We start from the raw sequence: 19,785 nt of genomic DNA, 5'->3' as shown, positions 1-19,785 counted from the left end.
CCTGATTATTCAACCTTGCCGGCACCACCACCACCGGCCGGCAACGCACTTGCGAACCCTCAGGCAATGTGAGTGTCTATGAGTCTCCCACCCGTAAGCCCCGCTACATTAAAAATAATCACCACAATTTTGCTCGTAGGAATTAACCTTTAGTGGTTTCTTATCCTATATAAATCCCTCGTCCCAGTTGTTGACTTGTAAGTGATCCAGATTGACCTTGTAAATAATATTTCTGTGTAATAATATTTCAAAGTTGATTAGACCTTAAGACTTCCAAGTTATCACCACTAAGTCATGCAGTGGAGTACCCTTATACATATATACCTTAAATATTCGTAATATCAAGTAATTCGTTGAACTGAGGTTTGTTATGTTGAGGTTAGATTGGTCTAAAATTCGTTATAAAGAGGTAAAAGAATAGTTTTTAGTTAAACTTAGTTACTTAAATCTTTAACAATAGTTAAGTGACGAGCAGAGGTGTTTAGGTACATTACTTTCCATCAAAACAACAATGATTACTTTACGAACAAAAGCGTGTCGAAACATGTCTATCATGAATCACATTATAAGATTAAGAGTTATATTATTGGTGGAAACTTTATATAAAGGTTTTGGGTTGGCAAAATTCGTTAATTAGAGGTATGAATACTTTTTCTTGATAGTTGAAAATTCGTTATAAAGAGGTTGTACGCAAAGAATGTTCGCAATGTAAAGGTATATTTTATATTGACTCTTATGGACAATTCAAGGGGATTACCAAGAATTTGTTAAATCGAGGAAGTCGTTATATTGAGGTACGTTATATTAAGGTTGCACTGTAACTAAAATGTTGGTATTTACATATTATACTTATATATTACATATTTATTTTGAAAAAATAGCCTTTAATGGAGTACTACACTACTATAAGTCCATGTCATTATGTTTTACACTAGTGCTCCTCTGACGGAATGAAAGCCTCCAAATTCTTCCGCGTGTCTCTATTCTTCGCGACAGTTTTCCAATTCTGCCCCGCTATCCGCTTTATTCCATCTGCCCAAGTTTATGGTGGGCATCCTCTGTTTCTTCTTCCCACTGGGCCAGTTCCAGCAAGCATCTTCTTGACCCATCTGCCATCGGTAAAGCGGGCATTACGTTGCTCATAGTAAACCAATGTTATATAAAAGCGAAATTGATTCGCTCTGATGCGCGTTACATATCCAATATTCTGTTTTAATTACTCAATACATTTTACTAATATAATATTTCGCTTAAATTATTTTGAGAATTACAATACTATATAATATAATATACTATATAAATTATTGTATCACCACAATAATTTCATAACGTCAATTATATATTTACAGAAAATTAAATTTTGTTGCCAAAAACGCTTGGTTGATTAGTATTTGAGTAGCATACATAGCAGAGGTACGTGTCATAATATATGTGTCATTGTACTTTGACTTTCAAATGGACACGATAATCTTGGGTCGTATCGGTTCGGTTTTTACAGCCATAACTTTATGGCTTAAAAGTTATTTTAGTCTCGACGTATAAGGACCTGTTATTTTTAACATAGCTATTATAAAAATAAATGAATCCACACAACCTTAATGAGGTTGTAGCGTCATTGATTGATTGGTCTGGGCATCAGTTTTCTGTATCTGTTTCATGATCATTTGTCAATCTAATAGGCTAGTAGGTGATCAGCCTCCTGTGCCTGACACACGCCGTCGACTTTTTGGGTCTAAGGCAAGGCAAAAATATTCTGTATTTTTGTGGTCGTCTTATATTGTCCGATTATAGTATCTTAGGATGTTAATTTAAAGAATATAATGACCCTTAAATATATAATTTGTCTGTCTGTACATACTAAACCGGTCGTTTAACGCCTTGAATGTCAATTGGGCGGTGAATGAGATTATGGAGTAGGAGCTGGCTACTATAATTCCTTATATAATTGTAGAACAATTTTGCTACAACACTGTCTACAAAATACTACACAAAGACAAATTGTTCGCTTTTACAAACTAAGTCTATTGAAACATCAACTAAAGTTATGTTCTTGGGGCTTCCTTAATACTGTTGTTGGGAATACCCGAGTTGAGTTTGTATTGAGATATTAGTGGTGTGTGGAACTGGATGCACTTAAGATCTACTAGCTTTTTAAAAACCAATTTTCCACATGACATCACAAAATAATATGGCTACGTCAAAACATAATTGTGATGAGCGCTTTTTTGTTTCTGCTTATGACATTTTAAACGTTTTAAATATAGCAAGAACTGCGTCAATGACTAGTTATATTATAAAATAGGAAGACATGTATTAACAAGCTCAAATAGTCATAAATTAATAAAAAACTGAAGGCTAAACTATTATTTTTGGGTATCTACTTACATTTTTTTCTAGGAGAGTTGCCAGATGTTTACAAGCTGTCAAGAAATTTAGTAACCTAGTAATGAATATAAAAGCCCTTCGTGGGTGTTATTGGAACTATACAGAACAATACAACTATACAAATTGTATGGAAAAGTTATAATCTATAGGTTCAAAAACTGAAATTCAAGTATTGACATATATCAAAACTTCCTGAAATACCTTTGTCTCCAATACCTGGTCTTCCAAATCGAACTCTTTGGCCGTGTTAACAAAAACATGACCAACACGGGTTCAATTTTTTTTTTGTTATAAACATTGCTAAAATCTATAGGGCTTCAGTCATTCCTTCTTCAGATATTGGTGATAAAACTTGCGTAAAATATGTGAACATAAATGTAGCCGGATAACACTAGAAACGACGTTAAAAGTTATAGTTAGCCTTATCTATATATCTATATCTTTCTTATTTATAATTACATTGTTTTTACGTTCATGTCTACATGTATTTTGAGTTTGTAAACATAGTAAAACTTAATAATGATTTTTGGTACACAGGTTGATGAAACCTACTTTTGAAAAATCCTTTTGTAGGAGATAGGCCATTTATTGAGGAAGGCTATATGCTATGAAACTTCTCAACACAACCGAAGAGTCTCAGCTATCTTAATCAATATCACTCTTCGGTTATCCAAAAATATTTTGTTCTTTGACTTTTTTCATGTTTTCGTCGGTAACAACCTCTTTGGGGCTCTACTGCGTGCATTGTCCTCGGTGGTTTCGCCTCGTTAAAACTTAGCAAACCACTTTTAACGATTTTTCTGGTGCAGAGTCCGAATAATGTTTATCTAGCCAAGACTTGGCTTCAAAAGTATTTTTTTTTTCCAAAAAGCAATGCTTTATCAACACACATTCCTTTTTATCCATTTTTAAATAAACAAAAGGTCATTCACTCAAAATACTATATCTTACAAAGATTGTACAACAGTTGTCTAATTTATACACGTGCTTTTAAAGGTTAGGGCTTACTAAAAATCATATTTATTTAATACTTGTAGCGCCATCTATGATTTAGCCTACGAACTATTTAACCTCCCTAGTTAACGAGAGAAAAGAGACAGGACACTGCTAGAATTATAAAACTGTACCTTCTGGGATTTTATTTGTACTGTTAGATCTCTACTTACTTTTTTAGGTTACAATATTTTAAAACGGTAATAAATCAATACACCAGACATTGTAAACAATTTGATTAACGTCAGTTCAATGTACTGGGCGAAATATATACCACGTGATTCGCCTTTCACTGTGTTACCGTTCAAAAAATTGTACTTGCTCTTAGTCTAGTAAATTTACAAGAATGCAGTCACGTGTTTTATTTGAATGAATCGTTCACGTGTTCCTCTTAAATAGTTCGTGAGTGTAGTAACAAGTTACGAATAGTTTAAACTGTCCTAAGCGTGTGTGGAATACGCGCGTTTTTTCTGTAATTTATGGTTATTGCCGAATGAATTGTTGTTACGATACACAGATTCATAATTCGATTTTGACGGTATAGAAATATATTTAAAACTAGCTGTTTGTCTTCCACGTGTATTCAAATCTTCTTTTGGAAAATATAATCAATATCTAAAAATGATATCTGCGACTTCTATTGTGTCAAATTCATTTTTATTACGCAATATTATATGATACATTTAATTTTACTCATTTATTTATATTCTATTATTACCATAACCCTGCTTGGAAAGGAAAAAAGGCGAAAAAAACGTAACTAATATACCTAAAATAAGTAAATAGCTATAAAGACATTGCCTTTTAAGTTTTAACATACATTCTTTTGCAATATTGACAGCCAGTTAGTCAACAACCAATAATATCCCGGATAATTAGTAAAAAATTAACTTAAAATTAAAGGCTGTTACAACCAGTTTAAATATTTTATAGCTTGACATATGCGGGTAGTGGGCTAAACAATTTAAAAATAGCATTACTTGGTACATAATTCGCATTTTTAAGCAAAAAATATTTAGTAAAACCAAAAAAAAAAATGATTGTTAAATTTATATTCACTGTAATTGTTATGTATTTTAGTACTTATACTTTAATAAATAAATAGGTGTCACAAATAATGCTAAAAATAGTTCTCTTGATAACGTAAGTCACCTAAGAAACACTAGACAGTCTAGCAATCACTACGTAACTTCTTCGTAGAAAGCCTTCATCACCAAGCACTATCGTCTTTCTAAGTTTTACCTTGATAATAAAAATTACGATTTCAGATTCAAAATGGTGTTCGGAGCGAAGAAGGCGCTCCAACAGGTGCCGAGCAGAAGTCGAATATCGCTTATGAAGATACAAAATTTTACTGTTCAGAAAAGGCGTAAGTTATATTTCAATACTTAAAATCTAAACACTTCAAGGCGAGACTTCGGGTGGTTTTGATTGGTCAAAAAAACGAATCTTGTCGCATGTTACGTGCCCCGCATCTTCGCGTTCATTTATTTCTAAATAGCTATAACGTCGGATCCTTTATTTGAAAAAGGCATTATTTTATTTATTTATTTACACTTTGTTGCTTTATGATATAAAAAATTTAACAAAATTACAAGTAAAGGAAAGGCAACTGGCGGCCTTCTCGCTTTCGAGCGATCTCTTCCAGGCAACCACTGTGAGTTTTAGTAAAATAAATAAAACTTCTCAATACATCAATTTAAAATATAAAAATATTACCTAAAATTTTAATTCTCATACACTTGCCTTCCTTTAAAATGCCGGCAACGCACACTCGAGCCCTCTGGCATTGATAGTGCCCATGGGCACTATCACTCAAAATCAGATAAACCTCCTGCCCGTTGCCTATTCTATAAAAAAAATATTATTTTTCTGGTACCTAATCGTTCTTGGGTTTACGTAGTTATTTTACAAGCAAACTCACGAATATATCAAGAACGCAGCCAATTATCTAATATAAATCACAAAAGTATCGTCTCTTCCTTCTTCCGCTTTAAAAAAGATCATTGACCTATGGACGTGTCAATTGCTCTGATTACACTTATCAACCGGGACTATAGACTCAAGAAAACTCAATCGTATGACCTTTTAATTGTATTTGTAGTGTTCACCTAATTGTATCAATAGTAATTACAAGATAAATGTCGTACTTGGTACATGTGTATTATGAATGCCTAGTTGCTAAGAGCCGGTCTCTTAACACTTAGGTCGTGCCTTCGAACCCCGGCTGTGCACTAATAGATATATCCACATGAACACTTAATTTATATAGCAGTTTTAAAAGGATATTATCTATTGCTAATACGGTGAAAAAAATTTTCTTGACGATAGCTATCCTCTGCCTAGTGGCAGAGGATATTTAGGCTAGTGCCTAAGGGTATTTAGAATTGAGATTAGGCACTGACCCCCCATAGGTAAAATATTATTGGATTTTGACATAGTGAAACTTAAGGACAAAACGATGGGCCTATCTTATAAGTAGGTTGTTCAAAGTTTATTTAAAACATCTAATCCCTCGGTTCAATTGTAAAACGAAAAACGTAAAATATATAATCGCTTTAAAATAAACATTAATTTTAATCAGACAGTATATATTTCCTGACATACTCGTATAAGACAATAATAAATCGCGATTTACATTTCAAAATACTCTTTTAATTCAGTCGGCTTTCAATTGGTGTAAGGTGAATTTAAAAAATGTTGTAATTACCGACCAAAAGCTACGGAAAATTTTAAAGAATTTTTACTTGTTTACACAATTTTATTTTGGTCTAAAAATATACGATTGATTTTAATAAGTATTGTTTTTGTACAAATACCTTGTGTATTTTGTTTGTGGTTTGTTTATTGACAATAAGCAAAATCAAATATTATTATTACAATAAATTAAATTATTTTCTTTGTGATGGTAATTTCAAAGTGGGCTGTTTCTTTGTGACATCTAGCGACGGCGTCCGCAGTGTACGAAATCTCTTTGTTGTTTCAATATCAGCTGATGTCGATTAGGGTCGCGCACAAAACCGGACCTTTTCAAGAACGGATAAAAGACACATGAACATGATAAGATGTTAATAGTTAATTTTATTTTAAGATAAAACTTGTAGCTAAAGGTTGAATCTAAAAAGTGCCAGGATTTTTGCTGTCAACCATTTTAATAACTTTTAATTGAATTTTATTCGATTTGTACTTTCAACAATAAAAAGTGTTATAAAATGCTAAGTACTGGTGATTACTGGCATGTTAACATTCATGTGAGTTGAGTGAATTAATTACCTTATATTTATAATCTAATCCTGATTCGATAAAAGTATTTTTTTATTTCTTAAATGCGTTTTTATATAGTCCAGTGACAATAGCGCTAAGCTGAAATTTGTGTTAAAGTTTTGTTTTTTGTGAAACAGGAAGTTTAAACATAAAGACGAAGTAAACAGGAGAGCAGTTCTTCTGATTCTCAACAAAATATGTTTTCTTATTTTGCCATTTCCTTGTATTATAAGAATTTAAAAAATATTATTAATTCGTAATATACTTTACATACAATCTTTTACTTAAACGAAGGACAGACCAGCCAAAAATAATATTGTCTTTATTTCCTTAGAACAGTTGAAATAATACTATAACTTAGGTTCTAACACAAAGAGAGAACAGAATAGATGTGTCAAATAACATTTTGCAATCAATTCGCTTTATATTATAATTTGTACCTTTATTTGAAAACAACTACAGGTTAAAATTGAACAATTAGATCCCATGGCATTAACGGAAAGGGGAAATATTATTTAATAAAATTAAATCATTATTATTTGTGAGGTCAAGAATAAGTTTAATAGCTATTTAATAGTTGAAAGCTGAAATTGTATTATTCTTTTTGTTTCAGAATCTGTGGTAACATTGGTGTATGGCACTCTGATGATTGTACTTGGACTGGTCTCAGTTCTCATTGATCCAATCGCATTATTTACGAATTGGGTAAGATCAAGTTTGAAACACCAATTGAATAACCTCCACCTATCCCGGACGTCCTATTTCAAAAGAATCACATTCTATTCAAAATATTACAATAAATTTATATTATAATAATTGAGACCTAGAGAGAACTATTGTCATACTTTCCGAATAGCAAATAATAAAGCGATTCAAAGCCTTCATTATTGTCGAAAGGTCAATTACTTAATCTAATACTGACCCTGACCTCTGAATTACAATAGTATCTTATTAATATAATCATTATTTCAATCAATTTATTATTAAGAAGTCTTCAACTATAATATTATAAACATATATTACACGGAACAAAACATTTCCTTGTATAAACCAATTTTTTTAATATGAATTCAATTGGATTGTAATTATTTATTTATCATTATAAAGTATAAATAATAATGAGTATAATTTTTAAGATTGTTAAAATTATAAATTATTTATTTATTTTATTTAAGATTTAAAAACATAAATAATAGATAAATAGCTAAAAGATTGAGCCTAAGCCTAAGATTAAAAAATCACGATATTTGTATGTGTGAAAACCCCAAGGAGACTTACCAAACAACATTTGGTTTCTCTAATATTTTACGTCATACGAATAAATATGGTTTCATAGGTTGGACTAAAAATATAAAGTGATTCATTAGGATCTTGGTTATGAACGTCCCGACTCTTTATAAATAAATCAGTGGAGCTACAACCTTTTCAGGTCTGGTCCTCAGATTTCTATGTCTGTTTCATGTATGCGGCCTACCCAAATGTCTTGTCTTTGGACTTGACAGGTCCACTCAATCTGTGTGGTTCTTTCTTCAAAAGACCATTTCAGACTGCAATCTACATGGTCTTCACATAATCTTGTTAGTTATGTCTGGACTTTAAAAGAGACTGTGACCTCTGAGTTTGTTTCGGCGTTTCTTATCAGAGTAGTCAGATAGGAAACGTCGAACTCATCTAGTTAAAAAAAAAATGTTTGACGTGTAAAAGTGTTTGTAAAAACCTACTTACAGAAATAAATCATTTATCATTTATTTATTTATCATTTGTCAATCTAATTGGCAAGTAGGTCAGCCTTCTGTGCCTAACACTCGTCAATTTTTTGGGTCTAAGGCAAGCCGGTTTCATCACATTTCTCGACTCTTTACCGGAGAGCGACCTATTTGGGAAGCATATTGGGGTAGTATACTGTGATTTGAGAGTATACTTGGAGGGGATAAGAGGATATCATTTATTGTCAATTTTGTAAATAACTTATTTGTATTTTATTGTAGTTTTATGTTATTTTTAGTCTGAGTTTGGCCATGCATGGGCTGTAAGTAAATAAATAAATCACGATGTTTTCCATTACGTTCGAGCGAATGTTAAATGCGCACATAGAATTAAAGTCAATTGGCGCACAGCCGAGGATCGAACCTACGACCTCAGGGATGAGAGTCGAACGTGGAAGCCACGACACTGCTCTCGACTGCTTATTATGTAATAATAATTTTAAAATTGTCTAAGCCTCATTGGGGTACAAATGTTTCATAGTACTTCACTACGTTAAAGAATTACTGTAAAACTGTCATTCATGAGTGTCACTCATTGAAATTGAAAGTTCTCCAAATATCTATAGTGATTTCCATACTTTAAATTTACGCAAAGTCACACAAAATGGCATCCGTGATTGCTATCAATTAACACAATCCGAGCGGATTTAGGCTATCACAAACAGTTTTGACTAATTTTGACAGTTCGCTTATCTTGAGCAACATGCCCTAAAACTTAAATGGGGATGGGCAGGGCACGTAGCCCGTTATACAGATGACAGATAGTCTAAAACAGTAACCAAATGGACTGTTCCAAACGGTATAAGGAACAAGGACAGAACAAACGCATCTTAGAGCAGTAAAAAGTGTATTTATATATGTTGTTATTGTATATCAATAAGATGTGGATGAATTAAGGGTTATTATTATTAATATATCTTGTTAACTTAGTTATGTTGGGTTATCCTACATCGCTAAATAAACTTTGTTCATAGTTTATAAATAGACACTGCACTAATCTAACACAACATGGTTATTTTGTTCAACTTAACTCGCGTCATAGCAAATACTGTTAATTGCTAGAATAAATTTTGTTTGCGGCTTTAAGTGTTAGTGATTCCTTGAATAAACTTCCTCATACAAGCAGTATTGGGGTATATCATTGTCAATACAAAGTATATATCTAGAGATTCTTTACGTACACAGACAAAAATTTGCTAGGTGTTTCACCCTTACTAATGTCAAATCAAGTGACGCCAAATTCCTTCAAAGGTCAAAACATGTCAAGACATTTGGGTTGAATTCAAAGATCCGCCTAGTGGCTTCAGCGTGAGACTCTCATCCCTGAGGTCGTAGGTTCGATTCCCTTTCCAATGACTCTCTGTCTATATGCGCATTTAACATTCGCTCGAACGGTTAAGGAAAACAACGAGAGGTAGACTTGCCTTAGACCTAAAAAATCGACGGCGTCAGGCACTGGAGGCTGATCACCTACTTGCCTATTAGATTGACAAATGATCATGAAACATCCAGAAACCTGAGGCTGTAGCAACCCTGGTAATAAATGATTTAACAATATCAAAATTTATTTGTCTCCGAATGTTTGATCATATGTTAGCCTACTTATTGGTTACCTAATAAATATTTGTACGTATTATAGTAATATATAATATAAATATTTATTTAGTGTTTAGGTTTTTAAATCTTTCAGAGGTTTTTTAATTTTTTATGCCATCATCAACGTTTCAATTAAACGAATTTGAAGATTTACCTTCGTGGCTAATGTAACGGAAACAATGGTGGAAGTTCATGGATTACAACCAAGTCCTAGATTCGATTCCCGTCGAGACATTAATTGTTTCCTCGGGTCATGATGGTATGTCGACCGCATTTTCTATGGTATATGTGCAAGAGAGCGCATTCTATCAATTACTAAATTGTACATCATGTTCCGATACATGCATGTTTAATGATTGCTGCCTATGAGCAAGCTTACCTTCTATCTTACTATTTGATAATTTTTGTCACCAGTTTACAGAAGTAAGAGAAGGAAACTTCATTTATAACATGTGGTCGAACCCTACGTATAAAATATATTCGGACGTCTACATCTTCAACTACACAAACATTGACCAGTATCTGAGAGGAGAGGAGAAACTAAAATTGACAGAGTTAGGACCTTACAAGTTTCAGTAAGTTTATAAATATATTATGATATTTATATTTCTTAATATTATATTTGTTGTTTTCCTCCAACGTTCATTTTGTTCCCTTTGGAGTAGAATCTTGGGCCGTGGGGTTCAAATGCACAGGCGCTAATTAAAGATTTAAGTTGGCGCCTGGTAGATAGTACCGGTGACCCCAGAGGTGGTGCTTTCCTCGCTCAACGAATAAGTATCGAAATACAGCGAGTAAATTCTGCCAGCCTTAAAGGTACACTGCCACAGGGACCAAACTTTTTAAATGTGTTAATTTTTCTTTTAAATTTTCTTTTTATTAATTTTTAATTATTTTTATTATTACTATGTAGGTTAAGAAAATTGTAAATACTGTATATTTGATTGTTATGATTACTAATAAACAATATATTTATTTATTTACATTTCGTTACCCTAAACCATACTTAAAAATAACAGGATACACATGTTAGCAGGCAACGGGATTACCTTATTTGGAAAAAGAAAAACATAAAAACCTACTAAGTGTAAAGTAAAATAACATAAATAATAAAAAATACAAGTATTACTACACTTGTACTAACTAAAATATTAATAAAAAAGTTAAAGCTAGTCGTCGGGTTAATGAGTCATAATTAATATATAAAAGTAGCTAATTACCAGGTATATATATATATAAGTAACTGCTATTCTTTGCTTTATACTGGTCCAACTTTGTTACAGTTGAACACTGATTAAAAATTATTTTTATACTCTCTTTAATCGGCAACTCATCTCTGAGCGTCATGGTCAGCTAGGAAGCACCTGGAGCGGACTATCTGTTTCCACCGGTTCCTCTCCAGCACCTCTCTTATGACAGTGTTTAGTTTTAACGACGATGAGTCTTTCACTTGAACGGTCCATCAGGTGAACGGCCACGTGTTCTTTTGCCTACTGTGTTACCAACCACGATCAGTTTCTCCAAGTGCTCACAATTCGCGGTAGACAGGCGAGACCACCCAGACTTATATTTAACTCTGGCTTGGGATTAAGTCTAAAAGGGCACTTTGGTAATATTCCTAATTGACACTTGGCTCCACTAACATACTGTATTTAAAAGTTCATACTTATTTAAACTTTAAAGTAACAAAAGTAAAGAAATATATTTTTACAGAGAGTTGCGAACTAACGAGAATATTACCATAGACAAAGAGCGAGGAGTGATGACAATGAAACCGAAGATTAAACTCAAGTTCCTGTCAGAGGAGTCAGTGGGACAGTATAATGACAGCGTCGTGGTACCTAATATTGCCCTGATTGTAAGTAACATTACGATACATATAGCAACAGTACCAGCTCCATAGAAATAAGCATCAGCGCCTAGGTGAACCATATAAGCGGATTTAGGACGGACTTCTGTCAATGTCGACGATCAGAATTACTTAGGGATAATGTAGCATTCTTACGGTAAAATAATTTTGGTAATTGCTCCAGTAGTTTTGAAGCGAAACATCCTTAGGCGCATGAGGGTAAATTTTTTACGGAACGTCACGAAGATGTGCAGCGTTTTTGTCAAAGAAAGGGGAGGGAGCGATTGAGACTTGAACACCGATGGTGTTTTTGATACATATCAATATCATTATTATTTGATTAAGTAACTAAATTACAGAACAAAGACCTTTTTTGCTAAGACCCACTCGGCTATTTTAGAAAATGTGCACATAAGTTAGCAATTGTAATAATAATAAATTTGTTATATTATTTGGTAATTGTTATCATATTTATGGTGGTATTTCTATATACATAACAACAACTAATTTTAGTTGTGGTTTTTAATTAGCCTTAGTATCTTTCAATAATATAGAAAGACTGGCAAAATTAAATTATGGGATTTGGGCAGCTTAATTACTCAATAATAAGAAGTCACACTTCTGACATGTATACTTTGTAATCACGCACTTTTTTTTTCATTACAAACCTACAAATATTTTCTCGATGTAATATTAGTATTTGCTTCCATTCTTAACGCTTACAAAGTTTATCTAAATCCATTGTTCCATTGCTGTACCAGCCACCACGCTAAGTACATAAAATGATGAGGATCATAGGTGGAAGGCCATGTCACAACGAACGTGTTGTCGCATATTTATTATATATTTAACAATTTTAAACATTACGTAAGTGGGTTTTTTTTTGTCATGCGGTGAACAACAATTGAATCTCGACTTTTGCCGAGTTTTTGTTAAATTGTATCACATATTGATAATTTTATTAAACTCTTATATTGTACGTTTAATTTTAGCGTATTAAAACTTTATACTTATTTTATAAACGAGATGTTTTTTATAAGTTTCGTTGTTTGACTAAATGGGTCAAATTTCCTACATTTTTTGAGACTCGAACTCCCGGACTAAGGTTAGATTGGGAGTACGCGCACACACCTACTAAGCTATCAAAGAGGTTTAGATAAATTCAGATTCGAATTCTATCAGAAACTCTATAAGAAACAAGAATTCCGTAACAGTAATTAGCAAATTATTCAAACGTTATACTTAGTAATCCGATTTCTGTGTAATTCCAATAAAAATTAAATTGTAAATTGAAAACTTTGTCGTATTCAAGTATTTTAATAACAGCCAATGATGTTGTTAATTACTTTGAAGTCAACTCGTGGCTAGATCATGCAATAGATAACTTAATTGAGTTCTATGATATATTCTGATGTTTTTTTTTATATCACCAAAGTAGGAACAGGTATGAATTTTAAGTTATACATTTATTCAACCCCTTACAAAAAAAATTTTAATCGACTTCTAAAAATAACCTTATAGGATTTTTGTAACTTGTTATAAATAAATAAATTAACCCTTTTGATTCTCTGAGTAATACCAGACCAGCCAAGCAGTGGAGAGTATCTTTTATTTTTTAATAATTTATAATGACAATAAAAACAGCTTTAATTTTTAATACATTTTTAGAACTACAGTGTAAACGAATTTCAAGGGAACGAGCATTTTTTCGTTATATGGAGGGAAGAGAAAAAAAACAAATTTAACCAATTACAATAATTTATATAGGTATAAAGAATAAATAATGTATGGGTTTTGTGTTAAACAAAAACAAATTTAACTCATTTTTACGTTATAGAGAGCTTTTCGTTATAACGAATGGCGTTATAGAGTGTACACTGTACTTAATAATAATAATTGATTTGGTAATACATATGGTACAAATAATTATAGAAAATATGGTAATTTATTATGGTGGTACAATCTAAACATAGCACATTCTGCCACACTTAATGGCGTGCAAATTTACATAGTAAAAAGGTAGAATTTTACATAGTAGTTACATATTATTACATAACATTATCATATAATAATATCATCATAGTCAATTCTCATATTAATTTATCACTACTTCATCACATTATTAAAATACAATTTTACATTATCAAGTTAATATTAATTATAATGTTTCACTCAAATAATTATTAATAGAATAATACATTTTTCACAAAATAGCACATTAAGTAGATTTTTTAAAAACTCTAGTAGAAGACCTTTGAATGTTTTTATTAAATTATTATAAACCTTGATATCCATACAAAAGGTGTTTTCCTATAGTCTATACAATGCCAGATTGTCTTCTGGCATAACCAATTTCTCGTTTACTTCGGCAGTTGTCCATTTCCGTTGACTTAAAAATATTTATGTATACGTGAACGAATAAGGACATTTCTAGAACATACATACAGGGACGAGATTTTGTGTTTCTTGAACGTTATATATAAGAGACTAACTAATAAATTCTAATTGTTTCAATACTTGAATTGTTTGAAAATGTTTTTAAACCCCAACGAAAAAAGAGGGGTTTAAAGAAGATGGTTGGTACCCTACAACTTTCTACCTAACCTACACTGATGATGGAGCTCGAAGGGAAATGCGCTAAAAAACAGTTTGAAATGACTGTTAGAGATAACGAGGAAAATTTTATTTAACTTTATAGTATTTATTCAGTCTGTGCTAATACTAATAGTAACTAGTTATTTTAAGTCAAGGCTAGTGTTTAACAATATATTTAAACATATAAAACTATGTAAGAGCTTTGTATGCTTATTAGTTTGGCAAAATATTATCAATTTGTTTTATTTATTTATTTCGTAATCCTACAGCTAACAGAAAAACTGAAAATATAGCCAGAATGGAATACATAATACATTTAACTACAAAAAGTTTCAAAAATGTACAAAAAGAAACAAACAAATAAAAATTATTCAATACATTCAACTAAGTAACACCTAATTTGGATGTATTGTGTGATGGTGTAAAAGTACGTCTCAGGTCAAAGTCTTTATTAGAAATAGCGACTTCGGCACTCATTGCATATTTAAACATGTATCTTTAGTATATAAGTTCTCATTTAAGTGACTATTGTCTGTTATGAGAATAAATGTCTTTAAACCTAACATTTATTCAGCGTATTAAATCTTTAAATATAGAAAAAAATTCAAGAGTCTCTAAAGTATAAAGGATAATTTTGATTTTAGGCTATCAGCACCCTTCTCGCAGACCAGGGTTTGGGATTTATACCCAACACAGCCGCGTATTACACCATGACAGCTCTGGGATCCAAGCTTTTCAAGCCCATGTCAGCGGGTGATTTCCTCTGGGGCTATGATGATCCCCTAGTGAAGGTTGCCAGTAAATTGGTCCCTGGTTGGATCGATTTTGGTAAAATCGGAATTATGGATAGAGTGAGTGAATTTTATTATTTACACAACATTTCGTGTGCTTCAGTAGTAATTATAGGCTAAGAAATACTGCCTCATCATTAAGAGGTAACTATTTGATATTATGATTTCACAATGTTATATTAACGCTATCTGTTGTCGCGAAGTCAGAATTAGCAATTCGATAAAAAGGGTTTATAATATGTTTGTCTTAATGCAATAACTCTTTTTATTTTTTGAAGTTTACTTCTTTTGGGCACGTTATACACACACGTTTTTTTTTCATCATTGCAACTTACTTATGTTAATGTTTTCAGTTTTACGCTCAAAGAAATGATGAAGTAGAGGTGGAGCTGAAGAACATCAGTAGAAGGTACTCCATTAACACATGGAATAATCAGCCTGGCCTTAGAGAACAGGGTTTTTCGTCAATTAACACCAGGTGAGATAATTTTTTTATAGAACACGGAGCAAACGGGCAGGAGGCTCATCTGATGTTAAGTGATAACGCCCATGGACGCGCACATACCCAGAAGGCTCGCAAGTGCGTTGCAGTTAAAAATTGGTGCGTCTTTTTATTGGTACCCTTAGTCGAATTGGTTCCACATAGTAGTGCTTAAAAAGCACTTAGTACATGAAACAAGTAACTTTTAGATAATGGAACACAAATTTTTAACGTGGACTCACTTTCATGTAATGTTTTTTCATTAATAAGATAATTTCTAAAGACAACAATATATGGAAGAAGAAGGTCACTTACCAACCTTCCAACGACATCGAATCGAAAAACAATGCAATAAAATTAAATTTTTGAAGCTTATTGAAAACAAAACGCCTTCCAATATAAACAAGGCAAACGGTGTAAGTCATAACACAATTAACGGATATAAATTATTATGAATGTTTTTAGCATTCCCTGTAACCGGCTACAAGGAACCTACGAAGGTCTGATGATACCACCTGGCTACAACAGCACTGTACTCCCAGTTTTTAGGAAGCAAGCTTGCAGAGTCTTCCCCTTCGTATATAAGGAGGAAGTGCTTGGATCAATGGGAATTCCACTAACTAGGTAATAAATTAAAATATTACAGTGCCAAGTATATGATAGATGTCAAAATAATGAATTTTAATGACAAAATATTCATAAAAGACTTCTGTGCCTTTAGACATTACTTAAGAAATAAATTACAAACAATTAAACACCTATTAGTTAATAAATTAAATCAATGGCGCTACAACTTATTTAGGTCTGGGCCTCAGATTTCTAAATCTGTTTCTTGATCATTTGTCAATCTACTAGGCAAGTATATCAGCTTCCTGTGTCTGGCACACGTCTTCTTTTTGAGTCTAAGTCAAGCCGGTTTCCTCACGATTTTTCTTCAACGTTTAAGCGAATTTTAAATGCGCACATAGAAAGTCGATAGCCGGGGATCGAACCTACCACCTGAGGGATGAAAGTCGCACGCTTAGGCCAACATTTTACTATAGTAGTGTAATTAACTTATTAATCTATAATCTAATATATAAAATTCTGGTGTCACAATGTTCGTTCCCATACTCCACAAAATCCAAAAAATTTTATGTATGTTCAATAAGGCTGAGAATCAGCTACTATCTATATGTCAAACCCGCTAAGTGATAAGGGGTGTCCACCCCAGAAAATGGTTGTTTTTATTTATGGGATAATTTTTTATTATTTTATTATATGGCATTAAAAAAACCATACAACCCTTAATTTTCACGACTCTACGTTCAACCCCATATTTCATATTAAAGTAGTTATTTTTATTGAAGTAAAAAAAAATTCTAGAAATAATATACATACATGGCAAAACAACGTTTGCCTGGTCAGCTAGTAATACATACCTAATAAGACTAAATTGTTTATTTGTGATATACAAAATAAAAATTGTTCTACTGAGGTTTTTTGAAAGCGTTTTATATTTATAAATGTATCTTTGTGATTTAATAACTGTATACTTAGTCTAAGATAATTTTATTAATTCCAGATACAAGATGGATGATTCAGCTTTTAACAAAACGAATCCTTACGATTGTAAATGCAAGACCAACTGTCTGCCTGACGGTTTTGTGGACATTGGCAGTTGCTATTATGGTACGTACAATAACTGAAAAACCAATTCTTTATCTGTCATGATATAGTTTAGCAGTTATAACACAATTTTCATTCGACAAATATTTACGCCTGTCATCCCTATTCAATATAAGGACATAGATGCGAATTTGCTAAAAATATATCGGTGATTTTACTAAAGAGTTTACTAAACTTAAAAATAAAGATTTTTGAGGTGAAACTTCTTTAGGCGATGAGGGTAAGCACGAAGATGTGCAACGTTTTTGTCGAAGAAAAGGGAGATTGAGACCGATTGAGAGAAAGTGAGAAGGGTGAATTACCTTAAAGAAATTCTATTATTAAAATTAAAATTTCGTAAAGAGAATTTATGAAATATTAGTATTTTATATTTTATGCAAGTTAATTTATTGAAATCTCAAATGACGAATTGTACGTTAATCTGCCAAGTGTTTTTATTATCGAAAAAATTAATTAAATTTATTATTTGTATTTATTTTCGACACTTTTATTATTTTAATGACAATTAAATTCCTAACATATTTCCCTCTAAGTCTCGGAAATCTAAAGTTTTAGATTTGTATAAATATGAACAAAAGTTAAAAATTAGTTTGCCAAACAAGATTCACTTCTGACATGTGTACTTTGTACGCACGCACTTTTTTTTAATAATATTAGTATTGTTTTAGGTTTCCCAATAGCATTATCAAAGCCTCATTTCTTGGACACTGATCCTGAGCAGCAAAAACGTTTTGAGGGTATGAAACCAGATCCTCTGCTTCATTCTTCGCATGTAGATTTGGAAACGGTAAATATCTTAAGAAATGTTAATATGAAATCTATATCCTTACAAAAACATAACAACTGATCACTTTCAGAAAATTGGCGTACCAATAGCTTTAAGTACGAAGTTGCAAGTGAATATCGCTGTGAGGATGGCGACTGGAAATCCCATCACCAGACCATTAAAAGATATGGTCGTACCTCTTATGTGGCTGACACTAGTAAGTATGATTGCAAATGATAATTGTATTAGAAATAAGGGAATAATCTGGCGTTTAAGCAAATGAATTCTTAGGATAATATTGATTGCGTGTAGTTCCCACGAGAATGTAAGTGCGTGCTCCGTACCATGCCTCCTGCTGATAGAGGACAAATCTTTGTTTTTTATTTATTTAATTTTTATTAGTTAACTATTAATTAATTACTTAAGATGTCACATGTACACATGGAACATGGTGTAATGATTGCAGCACAAACATTGTGTAAACCAAACAACTTGGTATCTAAAGAGTGGCGGAGAGTTTATTGCCAGTTCTTCTCTTCCATTCTACGCCCTTGATTTGAGAACTGGCAGTAAATGTAAAATTAGAAGCATTTAATATATATAAGTCTTTTTTGACGTTCATAAGTGTACATTGTGTTACCTATATGAATAAATGATTTTGATTGATTGATTGATTAATAATTATTTACAGTACTGCGACGAACCACCTCCAGAAGTAGTGGCTCTGCTTCGAATGCGGTTCCTTTATGCACCACCACTGGTTCTTACTCTTGAAATCCTTCTCATCGTCATCGGAAGTGCTCTGGTCATCCATGGTGTTTATCGGCTCTGGTACCCAAAATACCAACTCATCCAGGCCCAAGATACAAAAAAGGTTGAGAAACGGATCAACCATAGTGTATTGGAAAGACGAAAAAGTAGTCTAACATTAAATATGGCAGACACGTTTAGTGATGATGAAATGGCGAAAGAAGCTGTCTCCTTGTTAGCTATTAAGGAAGAAGATTTGCCGGATCTATTGATGGGCGAAACAATTGATTATGATGACAGGTTTTCTGAATAATGTTTGAGACACTTGTCAACGAATAATTTGTGTAATATATTTTCGTTAAAAGAACCAAGTTACCAGTAGTAGTAATTATCCAATAGGTCGTTTAATATACAACGATTGTTAATAATAGGAGAAATGGATGTAAAACTATCTTATTACTTCTTGGATGAGTAAAAAGATAGCTACATTTTTAAACCTGGTGTAGTTTTAGTCTGTGTTTATTAAAGCTCTATAAAACGTGGACTGAATATAGTATCCTGATTGTTACCATGAATCAAACTATGGCAAACAAACACACTTTAGTCTACGTTTTTGTTGTATGCTTGTATTAAAATTTACACACGCATTATCAAATTATTTACGGTCCATTTCAAAACGTATACGTACCTTAGTAATATCAGTCCATCCTGTGGGCCAGGGTGTTTTTGGTTCAGCATTAGTCTCCATTGGAAGAGCCTTCTGATCTATCGAGTCTTGTATAATTGTATATCCTTTAGTGTGTATTTTCCGTTTTTTACATATTTTAACGATTTCAACCGGCCTTTAATTTATACTTGCCGTAAAGTTTAATCTTGCCTTT

The 19,785-nt window shown here is 32.4% G+C and overlaps 1 protein-coding gene across 1 annotated transcript in view; it reads left to right on the top strand.

Annotated features, from left to right (window-relative positions):
• LOC125049458 (scavenger receptor class B member 1-like) overlaps positions 1 to 19,395 on the top strand; it is a 33,428-nt gene extending 14,033 nt beyond the window's left edge. The window contains exons 2-12 of the mRNA XM_047648768.1: positions 4,647 to 4,747; positions 7,256 to 7,347; positions 10,419 to 10,579; positions 11,718 to 11,862; positions 15,093 to 15,299; positions 15,593 to 15,717; positions 16,186 to 16,344; positions 17,285 to 17,391; positions 18,057 to 18,175; positions 18,246 to 18,371; positions 18,846 to 19,395. Of these exons, the coding sequence (XP_047504724.1) occupies positions 4,654 to 4,747; positions 7,256 to 7,347; positions 10,419 to 10,579; positions 11,718 to 11,862; positions 15,093 to 15,299; positions 15,593 to 15,717; positions 16,186 to 16,344; positions 17,285 to 17,391; positions 18,057 to 18,175; positions 18,246 to 18,371; positions 18,846 to 19,217 (1,707 nt within the window). The 5' untranslated portion in view covers positions 4,647 to 4,653 and the 3' untranslated portion in view covers positions 19,218 to 19,395. The remainder of the gene's footprint in view (positions 1 to 4,646; positions 4,748 to 7,255; positions 7,348 to 10,418; positions 10,580 to 11,717; positions 11,863 to 15,092; positions 15,300 to 15,592; positions 15,718 to 16,185; positions 16,345 to 17,284; positions 17,392 to 18,056; positions 18,176 to 18,245; positions 18,372 to 18,845) is intronic.
• The last annotated feature ends 390 nt before the right edge of the window (positions 19,396 to 19,785 follow it).

This window comes from Pieris napi, chromosome 5 (genome assembly GCF_905475465.1).
Source record: "Pieris napi chromosome 5, ilPieNapi1.2, whole genome shotgun sequence".
NCBI lineage: Eukaryota > Metazoa > Arthropoda > Insecta > Lepidoptera > Pieridae > Pieris > Pieris napi.
Note: the sequence above shows the minus strand (reverse complement) of the source record. Positions and strands in the feature narration are given on the sequence as shown.